Raw genomic sequence first — 20,334 nt, forward strand, 5'->3', positions numbered from 1 at the left:
ACCCACGGTTCATTTCTGACGTCCCCTCCGTCTTAAGAGAGGTTGCACGGCGGGACAGCAGAATGTCAGTTTAGTTCTTTTTTTTTTTAAATTTATTTTACACGAAATAACAAGTTTCATGGAACTGTAAAAATAGATCGAGCATATTGCCAGGTCCCTACAGAGTCAAAAAACACCCTTTTCTAAAAAAAAGAAAAAAATTAAAATCGTCTTCATGGTCGAACCAAAGTCCAACCAAAATAAATGAATGATCTCGATTCATGGAGACTAAATACGAGCCAAGATAGTACACTAATGAAAAATCGCGATCCACTCTAAAACCGATATTAAAAATACTCCACCAGTGTCTCAGCTGGCATTTAGCGAGTTGGCTGTTTGTCAAGCAACCTTGTGCACAGACATCATGTTCGTACTCGAGGAGGTAACTTGTTGGTACTGCCACTTCTTTCTCCGTGCTTTTTTGCTTAGTCTTCAGCCGTCTCAGCGGACCATTTCTGCCTGTTATGTTAAAGTATAACAGCCATAGTTTTTACATGTTCCTCGGTCATCGCGGAAAAGGAATATTGACTCCCTGCTCGCTCAAGCGTGTCGTGGTGCCGAAGTGCAAGGAGCCCAAGGGACTGGCATTGTTTTGCAATGCCGAGCACGTCTTGCTGTGCTGTGGGTTGCGCAAACGACCCGCTGCACAACACGGACGTGAGTTTTGCACCAGCTCCCCCAAAAACTCAAAATTGAGGAAAGTGTGGGGTCGACGCCGTTCGTCGAAAAGATTTCGGAAGGCCGTGAACTCAGAACTCTCCACTGGCCGCCATAGTTGAGTTCGTTCCTGCTCAGCGTGAGCTTACGGTAAGTTTCCACAACGCTTCTGCAACGTGCATTTCTCACCACTAATATTGTAATTCCTATCAGAAAATAAGTAGGGCCCGTTCTGAGAATGCTATACAAACATCGCGGTTAATTATTGCGCCCTGTAAATACCACCTCCGCGATTTTTTTTTTGGCCAACAATGTGTATAAACATTTGCTCCAAATGTTTGATAACTACAAAGAAAATCAGCATGGTACCTGATTGATCGGAACTGCTTTTGTGACCAGGCCAGTCGTACGTTTTGCGGTACCGCGGAAAGAACTTTGCGTCACACGATGGCTGGATGGATGGATGAATGCTAACTGCTGTACCCTTTGTAAAGGGCGGTGGCATGCGCCGTCTAGCCCATGAATTAAAAACCAAAAGTACGATTCCTCCCTTCTCCATTCTAAGTCAATTTGCTTCCTCTCTGCAATTTCTTAACAATCACCAGGCGGTGTGGGATATATCACCAGAATGGACTTTGGGGATTCGGGCAAAAAATTAAGAACATCACCCCCTGCCTCTTTCCCCCGGGGAGGGAGTCGCCCATTTTCTTCTGGTCAAACCTAGTCGGCATTACCCCAGCACAAGGTCCACTGGGATGCTGGGTTGAGACTTTGGGCTGGAGCCACAAGGGAGGGAGTCACAATTTTCTTCTGTCCCACCTGCCACCAGCTGTGTTAGTTGTACGTCATTCCAATCTCCCTAGATAATTTCCACCTGTCTTCCCATCTCCTCTTTGTTATTAAAATGCACTTATCATCGATTCTTCCATTATCGTCTGCAAACCCCAGTGCTCCGGCTAAATCCGTCGCCCCCTCCGGGAGGGCGGGATCAAGCCCTGTGCACATTAACAGCATATGTTTTATTGTATCGTCTTCCCCTTGGCATACGGCACACCGCGTATCCATTTTTTCATACTTTACCTTATTTGTCCCAGTACTCACTACTCGTGTTCTAGCCACAGTTAAGAACGAATTCCCCCGTGAATTATGATAACAATGTTCCTTATTTCCATATTTAGCCTCGTATGTATTGTTCAAGATGATTTTCCCTTAATTAATCGCTCCCACATTTTTCTCTCGACTTCTTTTTATTTTCTTCTCCACAGAGGAAGTCTGCTCCGCCCTGCAGCACTTGACTGTTGGTATTTAAATTCAAGTTTTCGGGTTCGGTTTGTTCATTTAGTGTTCTCACTTTTCATGTAAAAATGAACATTTCGATGTTCATAACAGATGCTTGAGACCAAGGTAACTGGCCAGAGGGACGGACCAACACTGACGTCGGGGTGTGGGCCTGTTCTTTTTGGGCTATTTTTCTTTCTTTGAATGTTGGTGCTCTCCAAGATATAACGAAGTGTGTTTCTCTTTCAGTTCCTACATATACATATGATAATAAAGCGAGCACTACACAAATGCCATGCCTTTACGCGAGCTCTTGAAACAAGAGGCGCCTGCCGTTGTTAATTTTTGTTTATGATTTAATTAAAATTTAAAAGTAATAAAAAAAAACTTTTTCGGGGGAAGGGGGGGGGGGGGGGAGGGAGTGAGTAATTGGAGGTCGTGTCGGCGTTTCAATAAACATCCCTTATTAATTGTATATTTATAGCGAATCGAGACACGTTGTTAGCACACTCCACACGCGCCCTTTGCAATCCAGCATCTCGATAATGCCACAGAAAGCAGCACGCAGGGCGTGTTGCTTATTGGGTCTTTTTCTACGCCCAGCGAACATGAGCCAGGTTCTCATCGCGCTCAATGGCGTGCATTCTGTGTCCGCATTCGCAGGGTTAAACGCTCCGAAACTACTGTCGTAAAAATTGCGTAAGGAAAGTTCCATCGAGAGCGACCACTAGGAAAATCTGTCCTCCCGGGTTTCACGCTTCCCCCCTTTATTTCTATAGTTTGTTTCAGAATAACTCGGAGCGCAGCCAAAGGATAGAAGACACCAGACGCACTAACAAAAAAAGCGCAAGGTCGACGGCGCCCTCGTGCACTGCGCTCGGTTCTAGTTCCAGCCGGGGATATCAGACGACAAACGCCGTGACGCTTTTGGCGCTGCTCGATGGGCCTCGTTGGTAAACCGCAGTAATTCTACAAAAGACTGCCTGAGGTCAGATTGGTCGCACTGTCTGCAGACCGTTTGTGTGATGTACGGAAAGTGCGACTCCGGCTATACGGCAAAAGAAAGTAAAGTCACAGAGCACTGCACCGAGATCACGCTCACCGACGAGGGGCCAGTAGATCCAGGAGCTGCCGACCAGCGGGAACGACGGCACGCGGGGCATCTGGCCGAAGGGCTTGGCCGCGACCCGCGACTCGCCGTGGGTGGCATCAGCCGCCGGAGCAGCCGCGGGCCCCAGGTGGGCCGCCCGCCGAGAACCCTGGAGCAGAACTCGGGCCGCCTTCATCGCGGCCGCCTCGGTCACGAGGGCGCGGTTGGCGCTGGGGGAAGAACACAAACAAACCGAGTGGAGCGATCCTTCACCGCGTGCACCGGGCTGAGGAGGTCTCTCGCACTGAGCGTGGGGAGAGTGGAGGCTTCCGAACGTGCAAAAGGGACTCCGGAAGGACGAAATCAGACATTGACCGGGCCCCGCGATAAGGCTCTTATTTTCGAGCTCCCTACTCACCGCCATCTTATCGGTAAGGTTGTTGAGCGCAATCGCACCGAAAATTTGCTTGTATCTCCACCATTGTGCAGCGGGCTGCCGCCGCTGCTCGCCGCAAGGCCGATTTTAGATAGGGAAGCGGATGATAGCGTTGGTCGGGTCACCGCGGCTCTCTCAGCCAAGTTCCGGCGGAGCATACGGCGGCATACACGCACGTTGCTCTCGACCAGGGGGCACGAACGCGTCCGTAAGACGCGACCACATAATCCTTCCATCGGGCATAAAGACGGGGGCACACTGCCCATACATCCTACAAAAGACATCCTGCAAACACCAGTCACCGCAATATCCGTGGTTCGAACGCCGCGTGCCAAGATTTCTCGTTGAACTCGTTAACATTCGGCATTCGAAGCACAAATCTCGTGGTGGCTCGCGTTCATATGTGCCGTGAACAAGGAGCGCCGGCCCTCCGACGCCCAATTGGCCAAGTTGCTGTCGCTAACCTCGATGGCGCACGTTGTCGTCTGCCTGGTCTTTTCGCCGAGCTAATTTGCGGCCGACACGGTGCAAGCGTACGAGTCCCTCGAGGCGTATACAACTACTTTGACTCTGGTTAGAACTGGCGGAGTGCTGCGCGTACCAATAGATTGGAAGTCGTTCGTGTCGAAACTTTAACTGCACTTGTTTTACGCCACAAGCTGGGTACAAGACTGCAAGCTCTGGACGCTTGTCCAATCAGGAATCGCGAGGCGGCACGACTCCCGCAAAAATCATAAAAGTTGAAACATCCGGCAGTCCGATGTCGGTGTGAACACCACCGCGAGTCAAAATCACGATTTTCCTCCTCGCTTCCTACGTTTTTCGATGACCTGAGTGCTCGTCAGACTTGACGTCACGTGCCACCTGCCAATTCTGTCCATCTGTGCTGTCGGTAGGTCGTAGTAAAAGTAACTTACATACTACTGTAAACACATTTTCAAAAGAGGCTTTTAGTATCTTATCTTAATTAAATACTTTTGTTGAGTATTTGAGCCAAGGTGATGCCGTCGCAGCTGGAAGCCCCTGCTCCTAACGATGCCTGGGTAGACACTCTCAGAAAAAAAGGGTGTATACTTACACCCTTTTTCCCAAATAAGACACCCCAAAACTTCAGTTCGGCGTACAGCTCACTGCCGTTGAATCGACGGTACCAGCTTCCACGAGAGTCTTGATACAACTTATTAAAATACTGTGATACAAACTTGTTAAAATAGTTTATGTACAGTGCTAATCACACTTGTCTATAACGCGCGAGCGTGCGGCCTTCTCCAGGGAGCGCTGGACTGGTAGCATTCGCGGAAACTAAGCTAGTCACGTGGCGCAACATAGAACGGCCCGCTCGAGGGGTGTCCTGCCCACTCTATCAGCTGGCGGCGAACGCGGGAGGCTGCTCATACGCTGTTTACAAACATCAATGCTCGAACAATAAACAAACTAAAGCATGAAGGCGTATCAACGATGTCGTCATCAAAAAACAAAAATATATCATAAAACACTTTACTTTTATGGCTTATCAAGCTGATAGAGTGGGCAGGACACCCCTCGAGCGGGCCGTTCCATGTTGCGCCGCGTGACTAGCTCAGTTTCCGCGAATGCCACCAGTCTAGCGCTCCCCGGAGAAGGCCGCACGCTCGCGCGTTATAGACAAGTGTGATTAGCACTGTCCATGTTACTGACTACAAAAAAAAAAAAAAAAAAAAATCGGTGTTTTTTTGACCCTATACTGCAAAACCTGTGTTTTCTTTCAGTAATCTGTGATACGTAGTTTAGCTATCTAATAAGTTATATCGAACCCTTATCAATCCACACGTAAAATTTGGGGCCGTCTGTTCGACTATAGTGCGCTATACGTCGAACTGAAGTTTTCAGGTGCATTACATGGGACAAAGAGTGTAACAATACACCCTTTTTTTTTAGAGTGTAGCGAGCAACCGAGGAAATCTTGGGCGGCAACTTGTGCGCAAACACCGTAGGAACGTAATCCAGGTGGTCTGGATATGATGACGTCCCTAAACATAGGTGTGTCTCAATGCTGGGAACAAAAGTGGGAGCTACGCACTTACCTTCAATGAAGGCTTACCCCACATGCAATCGTCCGTGCAAGGCGAACTTTTTTTTTTAATCAATGCAGGTTATCTATTTCGTGCGTCTGTCAGCGTCCGCCTGGAACTTCTGGAAGCCTATTCCACCACTTTCGCAGTACGTTTCGGCACAACCAAAAGCCACGCAGCTTTGCGGCAGACCGAAACGCCGCGTCGCACGTGCACGTAGTCTTGCCCAACGTTGATCGCAGCACCGCCGCAGCTCCGTGACGTCAACCGCGCGCGTCGGTGTTTAGATCGACTTTATTGAGGGTTACAAGCCTATCAGTGCGAATCTCGCGTTAAAGGGGTTATGACACGAAAATTAAACAGAGAGATTATTCTTAAAATGGAATGCTCCTAAGCTACTTAGTATACACACAAAGGTACGTGTTTTTTAGAGCTCTGGTAATTGCAATATTAAATTTACGAATTTTTATCATTTTCATCTTGCGACTAGGCAACACTGCCCAAGTTAGTCACACCATGGTGTCCATAAACCACGTGACCATGGACGCTCTCTCATTCTAGGCGCCCCCGTGATCGCCTAAGCTCTCCTCGCCGCGGTACGATCAAAACCGCTGACGCAACTCGCTAACCCGATAGCTATTCTCGCTCTCGCCCCCGGTCCGTTGACCTTCCACCCTGCATGCGCCTGCGAGATATTCCCGGACGACGGTGACCATGGCGAGTTCGTCCGTAACTCGTCGTCGCTGGTGCTGGTCGCCAACGGGTCGCAGTAAAAATGAACAGCTTCCAACATCTATTAATAGCAATCACTCTCATCGCTGCTGCGATCAGTGTCGAATACTTTGACAAGGCGAGCGATGCCGTAGACGTAATCGTCATGGACCGCATGCTCGAAACGTGCAACTTAAATGAGGAAGCTGAGGCTTGAGACGCCAACAGAGCCAAGTCTGTGAGTGCGTGCAAGGAGATACCGTGCTGGAGGCTGGCTACGTAGCCAGTCTCCAGCTCCACCCGGATCCTCCCCTCCGAGGGACCCTCATTTAAAACGATTTATCCACGAAACTATCGCGCCATTTTCAAGACATATTTAGCAGGATTATAGGAACATACAATGAGTCCTAGCAGGATAGTTATATCCTATTTTATTTTTGGCGCGTCATAACCCCTTTAAGGGTTATTTAAGCTGAAAACAACGAATGCCGTGCATGAAGAAAAAATAGGGAAAAGATAAAGAAAACGCGCGCGCTTCATGAAAAGCATGGAAGCTTCGGCGCGCTCCGCTTCCGTTTTCAGCACGATCATAAACCACGCAAACAGCGAGGCATGCGCCTTCTCGCCTACCCTTTCTTGTTGTAGGGAGGTTTGGGACTGACCACGACAGCGGACCCCATGGCGACAACGTTCCAGCAGGGCGTTTGAGTGGCTGTCCTGACTCACGTGATGAGCACGCTTCATTCCTCTGTCCAAGAACACATGTGAAGGCTAATCCCCCCCCCCCCTCCGGGAAAAAGAAAAGTTTCTATGAGGTAATAGCGAATTTTGGAATAGCATACGCAAAGAAAGAAGATCGTCGTCATGCGTCAATCAAAACTGCAGTTTTGGCTCGAAGCATGTTTAGTGGAGGGTGACCGCGCTCTTTCTTTGCGTACGATATTCTAAAACTCGCTCATAACACGTATTACGCCGTCAGTGTTGGGTAAAGTACATCTAAAAGGTACTTCAAGTAAAGTACAAAGTAAATGAGACGTGATGTACTTTAAGTAAGGTATGAAGTAGACTGGATGCAACATACTTGAAGTGAAGTACTATAAATGCAATGTACTTTCAAAGTAAAGTACAAGTATTTTAACACAATCTTTGATGATGCCCTTTCATCCTCCTATACAGTGATTTTTTAACTGGTATCATTGGTATGCATTGCCCAGGGATACTAGGGTACATGAATTATTTTCAAAAACAACGGCGAATATTTCATAAAGTCAAGTGGCCACAGAGTAGTTATTTTCAGGAATGGAGCCAAATTCAGAAGTCCCTCTTCTGAATTTGGCGCTCTTTGCTCTGGATTGTTGCATCCAAGGGGTTTACATGTACTAGGAGAAAGTATGACGTCGGCCCCGTAGCTTCCGCAACAAATCCTCTCATAGAGGAGTGTCCTCTCCTTGTGCAAGAGAGTTGGTGATAATTAATCATAATGTGACGCCGGAGATTGGGGTGCGAAAATATTGAGGAACTTTCAAATAGAAGGAAAAGACGAAAGAGAATGTCTCAAAACATTGTGACGTTCTCCACTGTTTTTTTTTTTGCTTCGACTTGAAAAATTTGTTTTTCCGCACCACAGTCTCAGATGCTACATTATGATTAATTTTGCTCTCCTAATATTTTAAACCTTCTCGCTTGCGCTGACCGACCGAGAAGTTGCGAGAGTTTAAAGAGCTACGGGAAAGCCGCCCCCAGAACAAACGGAGCGGTGCGTCGTCTGCTCACGTTTCTGATGAGAGTAGAATATCCCTCCCAGGTATTTCTTCGGAGTTGACAAAGAAACATTTCGTGGTACAAATTTAACAAAACCACATTTGGGGAATGTACCCTGAAGTCGGGAATTGTACTTTCCATTGAAAGTACCAGAAACAAACAGTAACAGAAACAGTAAAGTACAAGTACAAACTCAGTGAATGTACTTCAAGTAAAGTACAAGTTTCGTAAACCTACTTGAAGTAGTACTTTAAGACTAAGTACAATGTACTTAAAGTACTTCCCAACACTGTACGCCGTTGTGAGCGTATTCCCTACCAAAAAGGTAAACACGCTAAGCTCTGCATTGGAAATGAACCAACGTGAAGTATACATACGTTTTTTCGACGAAAAGGAAGTGCGCTCTTGGCTTTTGCGTGAGTTTTCACGTTGTTTTTTTTCGAGCGTGCGGAGCCAACAAGAGCGCCGAGCACGGCCAGGTGGAGCAGTGGAAATGAGGCGCTGAATAGTTTGCAACCGCTGGAATGCAAACCGACACCACCTGTGCGAGCCCGCCTGCACGGGGGTATGCTCCCTCTCGCGTTGTCAACAGGACAATTAACCGTGTGCGACGTGGGCGAACCAGGCGCACAACCGCTCGCATTGGGGAGCTTTAGCATGGACTCCAAGATTCTCGGCGCGCAAAGCTCTCCGGCCATTCCGTTCGTCGGGAGAGACCGAAACAAGTGGCTGGAGGCTGTACTCGTGCGCACTGACGCTTTGTACAGGCCCCGGAAGTTCTCATCGTCCTCTTTGCTTGACTGGCTGCTCGGATAAAAAGGGGCTTGTTTTCTCGAATTATATTTAAATTATAATTCACCACAACACATTTTCTTTTTGTTAAGCGGTGGGTTGAAATCCGAGTGTTTTGTCCTTGAAGGCCAGAAAAAATAGCTATTAAAATGCCCGCCTTTTTTTAAATTTGTTCTGAGACGAACTGAGCGTTTAGTAATTTTAAACTAGAATTGTGGCGAGACAATGACGAGTCTCCATGAGGTTTATGACTCAAGAACACAACAGTTTTAGAAAAATTCACACTTGTTTGTCCAACACCACGGTGCTGTGTACGTCCTTTTTGTTTCCGTGTCTCCGGTTTATTATGTTACCTAAGAAACATCAAGGCCGTAGTGTTGTTACCATAGCGCAGGCCAGCGCAGAAACACAGGGCAGTGGCACGAGTGCTGCGTTCGCGTTCGGATCGGCACGCTGCTCTGGTGTCCAAGCTGTGCCCAGCGCTGACCTGTGGCAGGGTATGTAGACACTCCATCGGAAGTTTGCTATGATAGCTGGTGTTGGTTTGTACGACCATCTCTCGCTCTCACTGTGAGGAATGCCTGTAGGACAACGTTCTTGTTGTAGATCTTATATAGTTTTGTTTCTTTCTCATTTTGTAGCCAAAGTTAACGTTACCTTTTCGCCAGAACTGGACACTGAAGCTAACGAAAGCATGCTGGGATTCTATTTCCCATGTATTTTGTGAATAAAGGCAACGTGGGCAGCCAGCTTTCCGAGAGGATGGCCTGGACCTGCTGGTATGGGGATGGGCGCGTCCTGGTCCGGATGGTGACGACCGATGATGGTGCTCGCCCGATGACAGCCCCCCGGGAAGTTGATAATAAAAAAAAGAAATACTAAAAGTTGTTCGATCCCGCTGAACACATTGCGACGTTGGTTGGCTTTACGGTGACCAGTGTGGCCACGTTTATTATGAAACAAAACAACTCAGCAGTGAGTTAAAAATCCCAAAATTAAACCCCGTACTTTTGTTCCCAGTCTCCCAAAATCGAATCGAAGACAATCTTCCAGAATCCCTCTCGGGGATCCTTTTGTAGCCTCGTAGGGGCCTCCTTTCCCCTCAGGGTCCAACCAATCCTTTCAAATTTCACCACTCCCACGTGGTACACTGTTCTCCAATGGTTGACAAGCTGTCAGCCTAGCACTTCCAACGGCCAAATCCAAATTCTTTCTAGAATCAACCCCTGCATTTTAGGCAGACGGGCTGGCGCCAACAGCTAAATTATTACAACGGGTAAAAAGCGACAATTTGATACTAAGCGGCAAGAACCTCTGTGTACAGGCACATTCGGCTAAAAGCCACAAGCCTCTCCAAGCGCGGGCTGTCCCGCTCCCGGTCCGAGCAGGCTTCCGAAACCCGAGACGCTTCTTAACGACCGCGGGGGGAACCGCTCCCGCGACGCGGCCGCTCTGGCCCCGCCGACACAAACATAGAAAGCTAAAGAAAACAATGCCGACGCAACTCTGGAAAGATAAACTTTCCTAACAAAAATCACCTTAACTAATAAGCAGGATTTTTACAAACTTAACATGGGCGTTATTTTGTTTACATGCCACGACTAGAAGCTCGTTACATGGCACGTAAACAGTGTCTCGGTAAGGATCATGGCCCGGGCCCGGGGGGGGGGGGGGGTTCTGCCCCACCCCCGGATCTCACCAGGGGGGGGACGAGCCCCGATGCCCCCCGAAGTCTACGCCTATGCGAAGGAAACACACTCACAAAAAGAGAAATACACAGCACTGTGAGCAACAACAACAGCAACAGGCTTAAATGGACGTCGGCTTAGAGAAAAATTTCGCCTTTCTCAATTATCTGTTGATCCAACGTAACGTCATGTTCTCAAACTTCCGCAAACAGCTGTCGTTTTTTGTTCTATTTTTCAAACATTTCACCAGCTACGAGTTGAGTTTTAAGAAAATAGGCATAAATCTTTTTTTTAATTTTTTTATTGCGTTTGCGTGCACAGTTCCAGGTACTACAGTTGGAAATCGACAATCTTGAGGCGTGCCAACTATGCCGCTTCTCACGGCCGCACCGGCACACCCTGTACTTTCGATAATTTCGAACGCGGTCGAAACATCGGATCCAGTCGGAAATCAGAGCTTGTTATACGTTATGTAAGCCACCATAATCAACACGCTCCCAGCTGCACGAGCGGCTGGGAGGATGTCGTTTGTTCTGGAAAACTTCTACGCCATCTATGACGGAAAGAATACACAGAAAGAATAAAACACATAAAGGACGAACACAGACGCACACATTTCTTTCAATGAGCAACGAACATTTATGAAACGCCCATGACACATTTCATAAATGTTCGTTGCTCATTGAAAGAACTGTGTGCGTCTGTGTTCGTCCTTCATGTGTTTTATTCTTTCTGTTTAGTCTGTAGTTTTCAACGCGCTCTGCTACGTGTAGTACGGAAACTCTCTAAGAAATAGGGGGGTGTACAGGGGTACTTCCCTTGTCCCATATGTAACCCCCGAAAACTACATTTCGTCAATCTGTCCACTGACGTCTAGCTGGCGATACCAACTTTGACGAGCGGCTGGATAGTCGAGAGATCCAACTTATTAAAAGGACCCTGCTGCCAAACCTCAATAATTTTTTTTGAAGTCTTGCATACGGACATTAGCTACTTACTACGTTATATCCACCAGCTATGAAGCCGCTTATAAAAGTTTGTATCGCCAGCTCGACGTCAGTGGACAGAACGACGAAATGTAGTTTCGGGGAGTTACATATGGGACAAGGGGAGTACCCAGGTACACCCTCTATTTCTTAGAGTGAAGGTCACAAAGAAATTGAGGGTGAACCGCTTTAAAGGCATCGTTTCGTTGATAACGATGCGCAGTTGTGTTCGTTGGTCCTACTAATCTGTTTGGTTTTTGCGAACAGGTGCACTAGTATCGATCCTTCCAAGTACTTACTCTATACCTTTTCAAACGCTCCACAAGAACAAACAACTCGCGTCCCATTTAAACCTTTGGATCTTCGTCCATTGTGCTTAAAGGGACCATAAAATGACCTTTTTACTTTTGCCAAATATGCTCACTGAACGCCACCCAGGCATCCGTTTTCGTTTCGGTTTATTAACTTCTACGCGAAAAATTATTGAAATATCCAGTTTTTCTTCCTCTCCAAGTCACCGAAAAACAAGCCGCGGCGTACTTTTGACGGTCGTGACGTGCCCTGTTACCGGAACCTGAAGTTCTCTCGGCAGTAGGAGAATGGAAGCTTTAGCGACGAGCTGGCGGTGTGCGGGTAGGTTTTACCACAGGGTTTTACTGCGTTGATGGCGACGATGCCACCAACATATTTTCTGAACCGGCGCTTCTTATCACCGCGATAGCCATGGACACATCGCGGCTGAGCGAAATTCTATTAAATATGTTGCGCTACAGCGACAGCATAGGACTGGTGCTATACGTCGGTATACGAAGCACAGGAGGTCGTCAGCACGACAGCCGCTTCTCTGCCGCCGTCAGCCGTTTCCGCGGTATCTCGTATACAAAGAAGGGGACGCGCTGCCACTCACTGGCGTAGCAGAAAATGTATAGTTTTCTATGGGCTCAAGCTTTATTAACTTTCATTCTCTCAGGATAGGCTCGTAGGACAGAGTGGATGGAAAAAGAAAAGCAAAAGATGGCAGTACGCCGTCTTGGACGATCACAACTTTAAAACACGACTTTACTGATAGTACAAATCTCGCCGCACGCCTTTCCTACCAAGGGAAAAGACAATGTAATCTTAGCAGAGATATAGCAACGTAGAAATATGATCTCGTGATCACATAGGCGTTGCGACCGTTCAAGGAATGCTCTAAAACTTGTCCGATCGTAAATGCTAGCGTTTGCGTGAATAGCACGACCGAACTGCTCCCAGAAGCTCTGCCACACGCTGACCTCGCCGTTGAAAGTTTGAAGTCGTAACTTGGGTAGCTTCACACCGCTGGTCATGTTGGTGCGAGTTCTTCCCAGGTCTGTAATGACAGTCGCAGATGTTTTCGCGGATGTGGTCATCTGGGTGGCCTGTGCCTGGGTTTCCTTACTTTTCAGTGAGTCGGCCTTGCAGCCCAACAGCACCATCATTCGGATGGCCTCGTCGTCGTACTCCGTGACCGTAGTGTATTCTGCGATGAGGTCTTGTTCCGATACGTGATCTTCTATCACCACGTTCAACTCTTGAAGTGTCCTGTTATTGGCCTTCGGCCTCTCTAGCCAGGCAGTCAGCGATGCCAGGTCCGCTGTCTCCATCCCCGCTGTCGCCTCGTGGATAATTTTCGTGTTTTGAGACCGCTTCACTCCACGTTTTGCCTGTTTGACGATCTCCCACACAGCTTTCGGAAACAGCGTTCCAGGCACTGCGTTCCACAAAGGTGGAAAATCCGCTCACCTTAACCGTTCTCGATCCCGGGTTTCGGCACCATAATGTTTCAGAATCGAAGAGGTCGTGTGGGCTTCGTGCAGGCAGTTAACGTAAAAACAAAACACAAACTGTATTTACACTAATAAATCAATTGAATATACATCATTACACAGAACTGTCTCGATCGGCTTCTGTCTGACGTTCGCCTCGTTCCGCTCATGTCTCCAATCTTCTTCTTTTTATACATAATTAAACAGCGCACAAGGAGAGGGACAGAAAAGGAAGACAGAACAGGCAAGCGCTGTTTAATTATGTATAGCAACCACCAACTAGCCCAAGTATCCACCATTTTGAAGTTCTTCTTTTTTCTCGTCGTTTTCTGGTGAGCGTCAAATTCTTTTCAATCTGCAGCAGGCAGAGACCTTAAGAAGAAAAAAAAGTATAAAAGAGTCCGTTTTTTTTTTTTTTAAAGCTCTCTGGCGATTTTTTTTCTCTTCATTTTAGTGTTTTGGTTTTCTTTTCACACCTCTTACGACGTGCGGTGGATGAAATTTGATTTTAAAATCGTTTCATGGTCCCTTATAATATTGATTTTTTTCATGGAACAGTATGGGATTGGAACCTTTTACCAAGTAAGGTGGCTGAATGCACTACAGTTGAACAATTTTCCGATAACTGTTCTTTACTTTTAAAAATTTGATACGGCCACTCAAATACTTGCATGTCTTCGTTTATTGCCTATACAGTGTTTTTTTTGTGAATGCTTTAAAGAAAATATTATGAGTCACCCGTGGTGTTATATTTTATCATTATTCTTGTTCCACTGCAGTTATTAGCGACGTGCGCAACCAAAAGCGTCGCTGTGGTCAAAGTTCGCGTTTGGCCAAACCATGGCTTCCTGGACACTGATAATGCCTGCCCAATCGCCGGTTCACGGCGAGGCAAATCCTGGATGTGACGCCGGGGCGGAAACCAGCAGAGGGCGCCACCGAAACTTCTCGGCACTAATGGCGTCGTCTATTTGTTGATCGCTTCTGTCACTGTGCGTGCTATGAATGCTGTCTGCAGTGCCACACTATGTTCTTTCCGCTCATTTCACCAGGATTGGTGATATTCGTGATATGTTTGCTATCCTGATGACGGCTGAACACGAATGGTTGTAAAATTACATTGTCCTACCCTGCTTGGGCCTGCAAATAACCCGCGATATGTTGTAAATGAAAAAAAAAAAGCCTTCTAGAAGAGGAAGCATTTTCTGGATGGTGGATGAAATGGTACCGGCTGCAGGAAGCTCAAATTTACGCCGAAACGGCAAGTGCTACGTTAGCACCTGCCTTCATAACTGACATCCATCCAGGAGCTTCCGTTTCCAGAGTCACTGGGTCTCTAGCAGAATCTTCTATCACAACTTGGTCTTTGTTGGCACAATGGCGTTTCAAAAGGCCCGCGTTGGGTGACGGCTAATGTATCGATTTTACTGACAAACCTGGTGTCGAGATCTGACCGGCTGCGTGATTGGTGTCCACGTTTTGGCCAGTTCGTTTAAGCGCCGAAGCAGCGTCCTTGCCAGTTCATTCTGGCTTAGGCTCTGATATTCTTCTGGTACCCTCGGTGATGTCTCTGGTCGTCATTCGGCAGGAGATGGCGGACATTAATTGCTTTAAGAAATCCTACTGTATTAATTTTTGCATATGTAGCTACAGACCGTGCTTTCTTCCACTTCTGACACATGTGCGACGTGGCCTCATGATTGCCGCTGCAGTTGAAGAATTTCACTGTGATGGACGTTCATCGCTCGGCTGTCAGAACGTGCACGTCGATGGCAGGCTTGGGCGTGTTTGCAGGCGATCTTTTTATGTCCGAAACCGCCGCAGTTGTGGCATTGTGAAGGCTTCTCTTTAAACAGGACAACCGAGTGTCGCACATATTCTACACTCTAAGAAAACAAAAAGGAAGGAGAAATAGAGGAAAAAACGATTTTGCTTTCTGTCGCCAACAGAAGGGGACGAAATTGCTGGCGTTTCTCCATTTCACCGATTCACATGCAGCGCCGTCTGGTGGCGCTTGAAAAAGGAACGAAAAGTTCCTCCTCCATGCCACCTCGAACATCCTCAATGGTGGTGACGACAACTTGGTCGCTTTTTACGTAGAACTCTGAGAATGGTGCGTCGAATTTGTATCACATTAACAATAATTGCGCTCAGTTAGTTTTCCACTATGTATACAGTACATAATGCAGTTCATACATCACAACAATGTTTTAGCAGATCGTTCTGGCTCTCCCGATACGCTATACGCTAGAGTGACCCGACTACTGCGCATGCGTGGTAACATGTTTAGGTGTTAAAAGCGCTCAAAACGACGGACGAGTAGGAGAGACACACACCACAGAGCGCGCTCTGTGATGTTTGTCTCTCCTACTCGTCCGTCGTTTTTAGCGCTTTTAACCCCTAAACATGTTCAGCCAACTAGCCCAAATCCAAACCCTTCTGCGTGCGTGGTAGCGTAGAAATAACGGAACTGCGGAGGGAAGCGGAGGTAACGTTAGTTTAACAAAACCGCGAGGCACGTAGCGCGGCGTGCTAGCTTTTGTCTCGCGAGATCCACGCCGTATATATACTCGCTGCGAGATCGAGCTTTTTCGTGGTGGATGAAACCTAGTTGCTGCGAGAAGTATAGACGCGGCCAATTCATTCGAGGACTGAGACAGGTGGCGATTTGTCACTGGCATGCTAAGTACGGCCACTTTTGTCGTGTTACTTGCTGCATGACGATTTGAGTGGTTGGGCTAAGTAGGCTTAGTGTAAACAGTAGATACAAGGAGATGGTGATCATTGTCACCAGTGGCCATCACCGGCTTGTAATGTCCGATTCTTCTTGCGATTTTGAGTATCGACGTCCACCATCTCAGCTACGGTCCACGCTTTTGCAGCCCCAGTGACGTCGCGACAGAAAATTGCGAGCGAAATCTCATCGTGGGAATTAGGCTTTAGCGCCCATTCTGCGGCGTCCACGTGAAATAAATCGCTGCACGTCACAATATTCACGCAGTTTTGCGGTGTAACGAGCCTCGTTATTTTGCTGAAGCCGCTCAAGTAGTCGGACATTGTTAGGAGGACGTAGAATCAACAATTCTAACGCGAAAAAGATCACGGGGACTCACACCGACGCCGACAATACCCATTCGATTTGTTTGTTTATGGGCGACGGCGAGCTTCTTGTCCACACCCCCATCGCGCATGCGCGGCGCCGATTGCGTCCGCTAGGGGCCCTCCGGTTTGTTTGTAAACATGACTTGGTGCATATTCTGCAGCGTGTTGCAAACGCACTCAAGCATGAAAGCGCGGCTCCGCTACGGTACATGTAGCGGAGGTCACCGCAGATTGCGTATAGAGTTGCGGGATTGACTAAACGATTTACTAAAATCCTCTAGACGGGCTTTTTAACTTACTGACTTAGGCAATGTGATATTTTGAAGCGGTTACATTAAATCACGAAAGACAGTCTCATTTTAAGTGTCTAATGCGACACGAAAGTCATGGTTCGTGTGTCCCTATCACTTCCGGTACCTACTTTTTCTAAGAAAACCGCTTCAGGTAGAGCACTAGAACACTATTACATTTCTGTGAAACTGGGGACAAAGCATGACCCAAGATTTGTTGTCTGCTGTTGTAACGAATCTTGTAAAACCAATATTATTGTTTGTTTGAAAAATCCACTAAAATACTCGTGCAACAATCAAAATTAATGATTACCCCACAAGTGCAAAAAGCTGACACTGGTGCTGAACATTGCAGTCGAGCAACTTGATTTCAGTATTCAGCACTAGTGTACTGCGTTTCAACCCTGCATTGTCAGCCTAATTCATCAAACGAATATTAAGAATATAATTATTGAAGTTTAGTTAATTACTGCATTTGCTTTTCTCAGGGTCTTAAAATTAGAGATGGGGCTATTTCAGGGGGCATTCAAATAGGTGCTGACTACGAGTAATATTTCCCCCGCCTCACCGTGTTTATGCGACAAGTGATGGGAGTCACTGGCCAAGTCGGATTCAGAAACAAGACTGCCATGTATAGAGATAGTGTGAGCTTAGGGTAAGTAGAGAAGGGCAGGAGTCCAGTGTCGCTGTGATGTTGCTGTTGTTTGAGTGGTCTGCTTGTGTTCCGTTTTCCGCGTGTTCAGTGCTCTAGTGTGTTTACTATATAGTGATTGAAAGTCGGGGAAAATTGGAAACCATATTAACGCTTCTCCGTCCTTATTTTGTTGTGTCGTTCTGAGCGCCATTTGGTGGAAACTGCATCAATTACAAGAGGGGAGAAAGTTTCCTCCTTTGAGAACGGAAGGGTTTAAACTTTCCTCCTTTTTTGGGGGAGCAACTTTTTCTCTACGAACAAAAATAGGTGTCAACTTCCCTTCCTTCCTAGGGGAGCAAATGTCCTCCCCGTTTTGTAGGAGTAACTCTCCTCCATTTCTAGAGGAACATATGGGACACGTGAGTCCCACCTTTAAAGGAAGAAATACTACTCCTTTTTTTTTTTTTTTTTTAGAGGAGTAATACGTGACTAGGAAGGTGGCTGCCATTGAAGACGACTTTGACGACTTTTCAAGTCGTTGCATATTGGTAATCTACTTCTGATCGTTGGTGCTGTGCCAGTTCTTCATCGGTAACATTGGCATCAACGTCGTGAATTACACCTGAAAAACGTGCTGAGCAAGGAGTGGTAACCACAGGCACCGGACTTTTAGGTTCAATAAAGCGTTTACTCTCCCTCTCTCTCTTTCTCTCCGATGCAGTAAAATGGATAGGTGGGCTAGTTGGTCAATGTTTAACTTGTGAAGCGCCTAAGAAATGAGGACACGAGGAGGACGAGCTCCTGACAAATTCAGATATGACGACTAATTTCCAGAAACCGTAGGTTACCCACGTCGAGATGAGAGTCTCCAATGCTCCTGACAACTGAGAGTATGGTCGATAATCATGTCGTATTACACCTGAGACTGCGGTGGAAGAAATCGGAAGAATTTCAGTAGAAGGAACGGACACAGAGAACGTTCTCTGTGTCTGTTCCTTCTACTGAAAGTTCTTCCGATTTCTTCCACCGCAGTCTCAGGTGTAATACGACATGATTAGCTACCACCAGCTCGCCTGCACACTCACCGTCGTTTCAGTATGGTCGAACCTGGATTCCGCAGGGTAATGTATTGTACATCAGCACTTGTACTGCATGTCCGTTTCCGACATCAGCTGCAATAAGGGTGAGTCGCCGATTGTAGCGAATTTGAAGAATGCGTTCCGGACTTATCTCCTCGAGAGCCTGTGTGACCTTGAAACCGCTACGGGAAGTTAGTTTCTTCTCTGAGTCGGTCAGGGCGTGACGATCAGACTGTTGGAAACATAGTTTGACGCATGTTCTGTTACAAAATTGGAGAGTGAGTCATCACTTCAAACTCGTTTCCGATTTCCAGAGATGCACCATGGTCATCAAGAGTCATCCTGGTTTATCTCAGAATGTTCCAAGTTAGTAAATTCAAGTGAGGCGTTTAGAGCGACAGCAGGGCTGTCTTCCATGAAACTTACCGGTGGGCGAAAAGCCCAGGAGCGATGTCAGAATCTGAATCGTCACCGATGCTCGGTGCTTCCTCAGATAAAGACATGGCTCCTTACATTCAGAGGCGGTTGGTGGTGGAAGACGACTCAAATTCCACTTGTCGGAACGAAACTTCCACGTCGGGATACGCGTACATAGGTTGTAAACGTAGAAAATACTGAGAGAACCAACTTCGTGTTCCTTGCTCAAAGCACTTTGCTTGGTCAGCAAAAAGAGAGTATAGCACAGCTTCTCTGGAGCTCCGAAAGGTAGGCCAGTTTGTGGCCACACCAACATCTCAAAGGTGAAATTCGTGAACGCAACAAAGAGCGGCATAAGAAAATAAAAGACGTTTACAATCCCCTGTAACGCCGAATTTGAGCGCAACTCTCGAGGAGGAGGAGGGAAGGGCACTGAGGGGAGAAGGTGGAAAGTCCCCCACTACTAACATGAGTGTCGATCGACGTGTGCTTTACGCAAGTCGCAGAAAATGCACATCTTTGCTGAGAGCATCGCGTGTAAATATGGCGGGAATTTAGCGGGGCAATTTTTTCCCCTAACTTTAGCGGGGAATTTTTTCCACTAGATTTAGTGGGGACATTTTTCCGCTAAATTTAGCGGGGAATTTAGCGTCATACTCATCGTCATCGACACCGATGACGTCACGTGTGACATCATCAGTGACGATAATAATGACGATGAGGATGACGTCATCCTGATCGTCATCGTCATGGCACGGTTACGCCGAGGGCGACGGCGACGCTGTCAACGCGCACAGTTACGCCGACGGCGACGGCAACGCCACTCAAGCCGTAAATAGGCGCCTAAGAGCTGCGCTCTAAAAAATAAAGCCCTGCTAAAGCTAGGGCACCACCGGTTTGGCATTTGAACGGCTTGGCAGGCTTTTGCTTCAGCTTCTAGTTAGCCGGCCCTGGTCACCTGCAGCAAGCAACGAGTATAATTATCCCAAACAAGCGCATTTTCACATTTTCACTGCGCACCAGCAAACACACTACTCCCAGCGTGCCAGCAGACCCAAGCTACCGGAACAAGCAAGCAGGCCCAGTGAAAAAAAAAAAGAAGAAAAAAAACAAACAAGCTCGCGTCTATTATTATTGGACGGCGGAACGTGCCACCTTTTAGAGAGCCTAGGTTGTAGAGAGGGTCCATCTCAGTGCATGGGGAGCGTTTGTAATTTAATGGCGGACACCTCCTGCGGAGATTGGTCGCAAGTGCGCATGCGCTGAGTTGTCGCGTGGCGAGGAGGAAAGCAGGCGGAAAGGCGGATTCGTTCGCAGACGATCATCGCTTTGGGCGCCTCCTCGCAGCTCGCATTGCCAACGCGGGCTATAAACCTCGTGACCCCGGACGAGCATTTTGACACTCTTTGTAATACAGGCCTCCGTCATCTATTTCTTCAGTCTCTCCCGGAATATGCAAAGTCACTGGGTCCTGGGAAAGTAGCGCCATTGCCTTCGCTACCAGCTAGCCGGACACAAACAGATACTAACATACAG

At 47.4% G+C, this 20,334-nt stretch overlaps 1 protein-coding gene across 1 annotated transcript in view; it reads right to left on the bottom strand.

Moving 5' to 3' along the window:
* The window catches only part of LOC8024727 (probable cytochrome P450 301a1, mitochondrial), a 31,388-nt gene extending 27,997 nt beyond the window's left edge, over nt 1-3,391 (bottom strand). The window contains exon 1 of the mRNA XM_029980422.3: nt 3,077-3,391. Within this exon, the coding sequence (XP_029836282.2) occupies nt 3,077-3,260 (184 nt within the window). The 5' untranslated portion in view covers nt 3,261-3,391. The remainder of the gene's footprint in view (nt 1-3,076) is intronic.
* Between the last annotated feature and the right edge of the window lie 16,943 nt (nt 3,392-20,334).

This window comes from Ixodes scapularis, unplaced genomic scaffold (assembly GCF_016920785.2).
Source record: "Ixodes scapularis isolate PalLabHiFi unplaced genomic scaffold, ASM1692078v2 PGA_scaffold3__209_contigs__length_174095766, whole genome shotgun sequence".
Taxonomy (NCBI): domain Eukaryota; kingdom Metazoa; phylum Arthropoda; class Arachnida; order Ixodida; family Ixodidae; genus Ixodes; species Ixodes scapularis.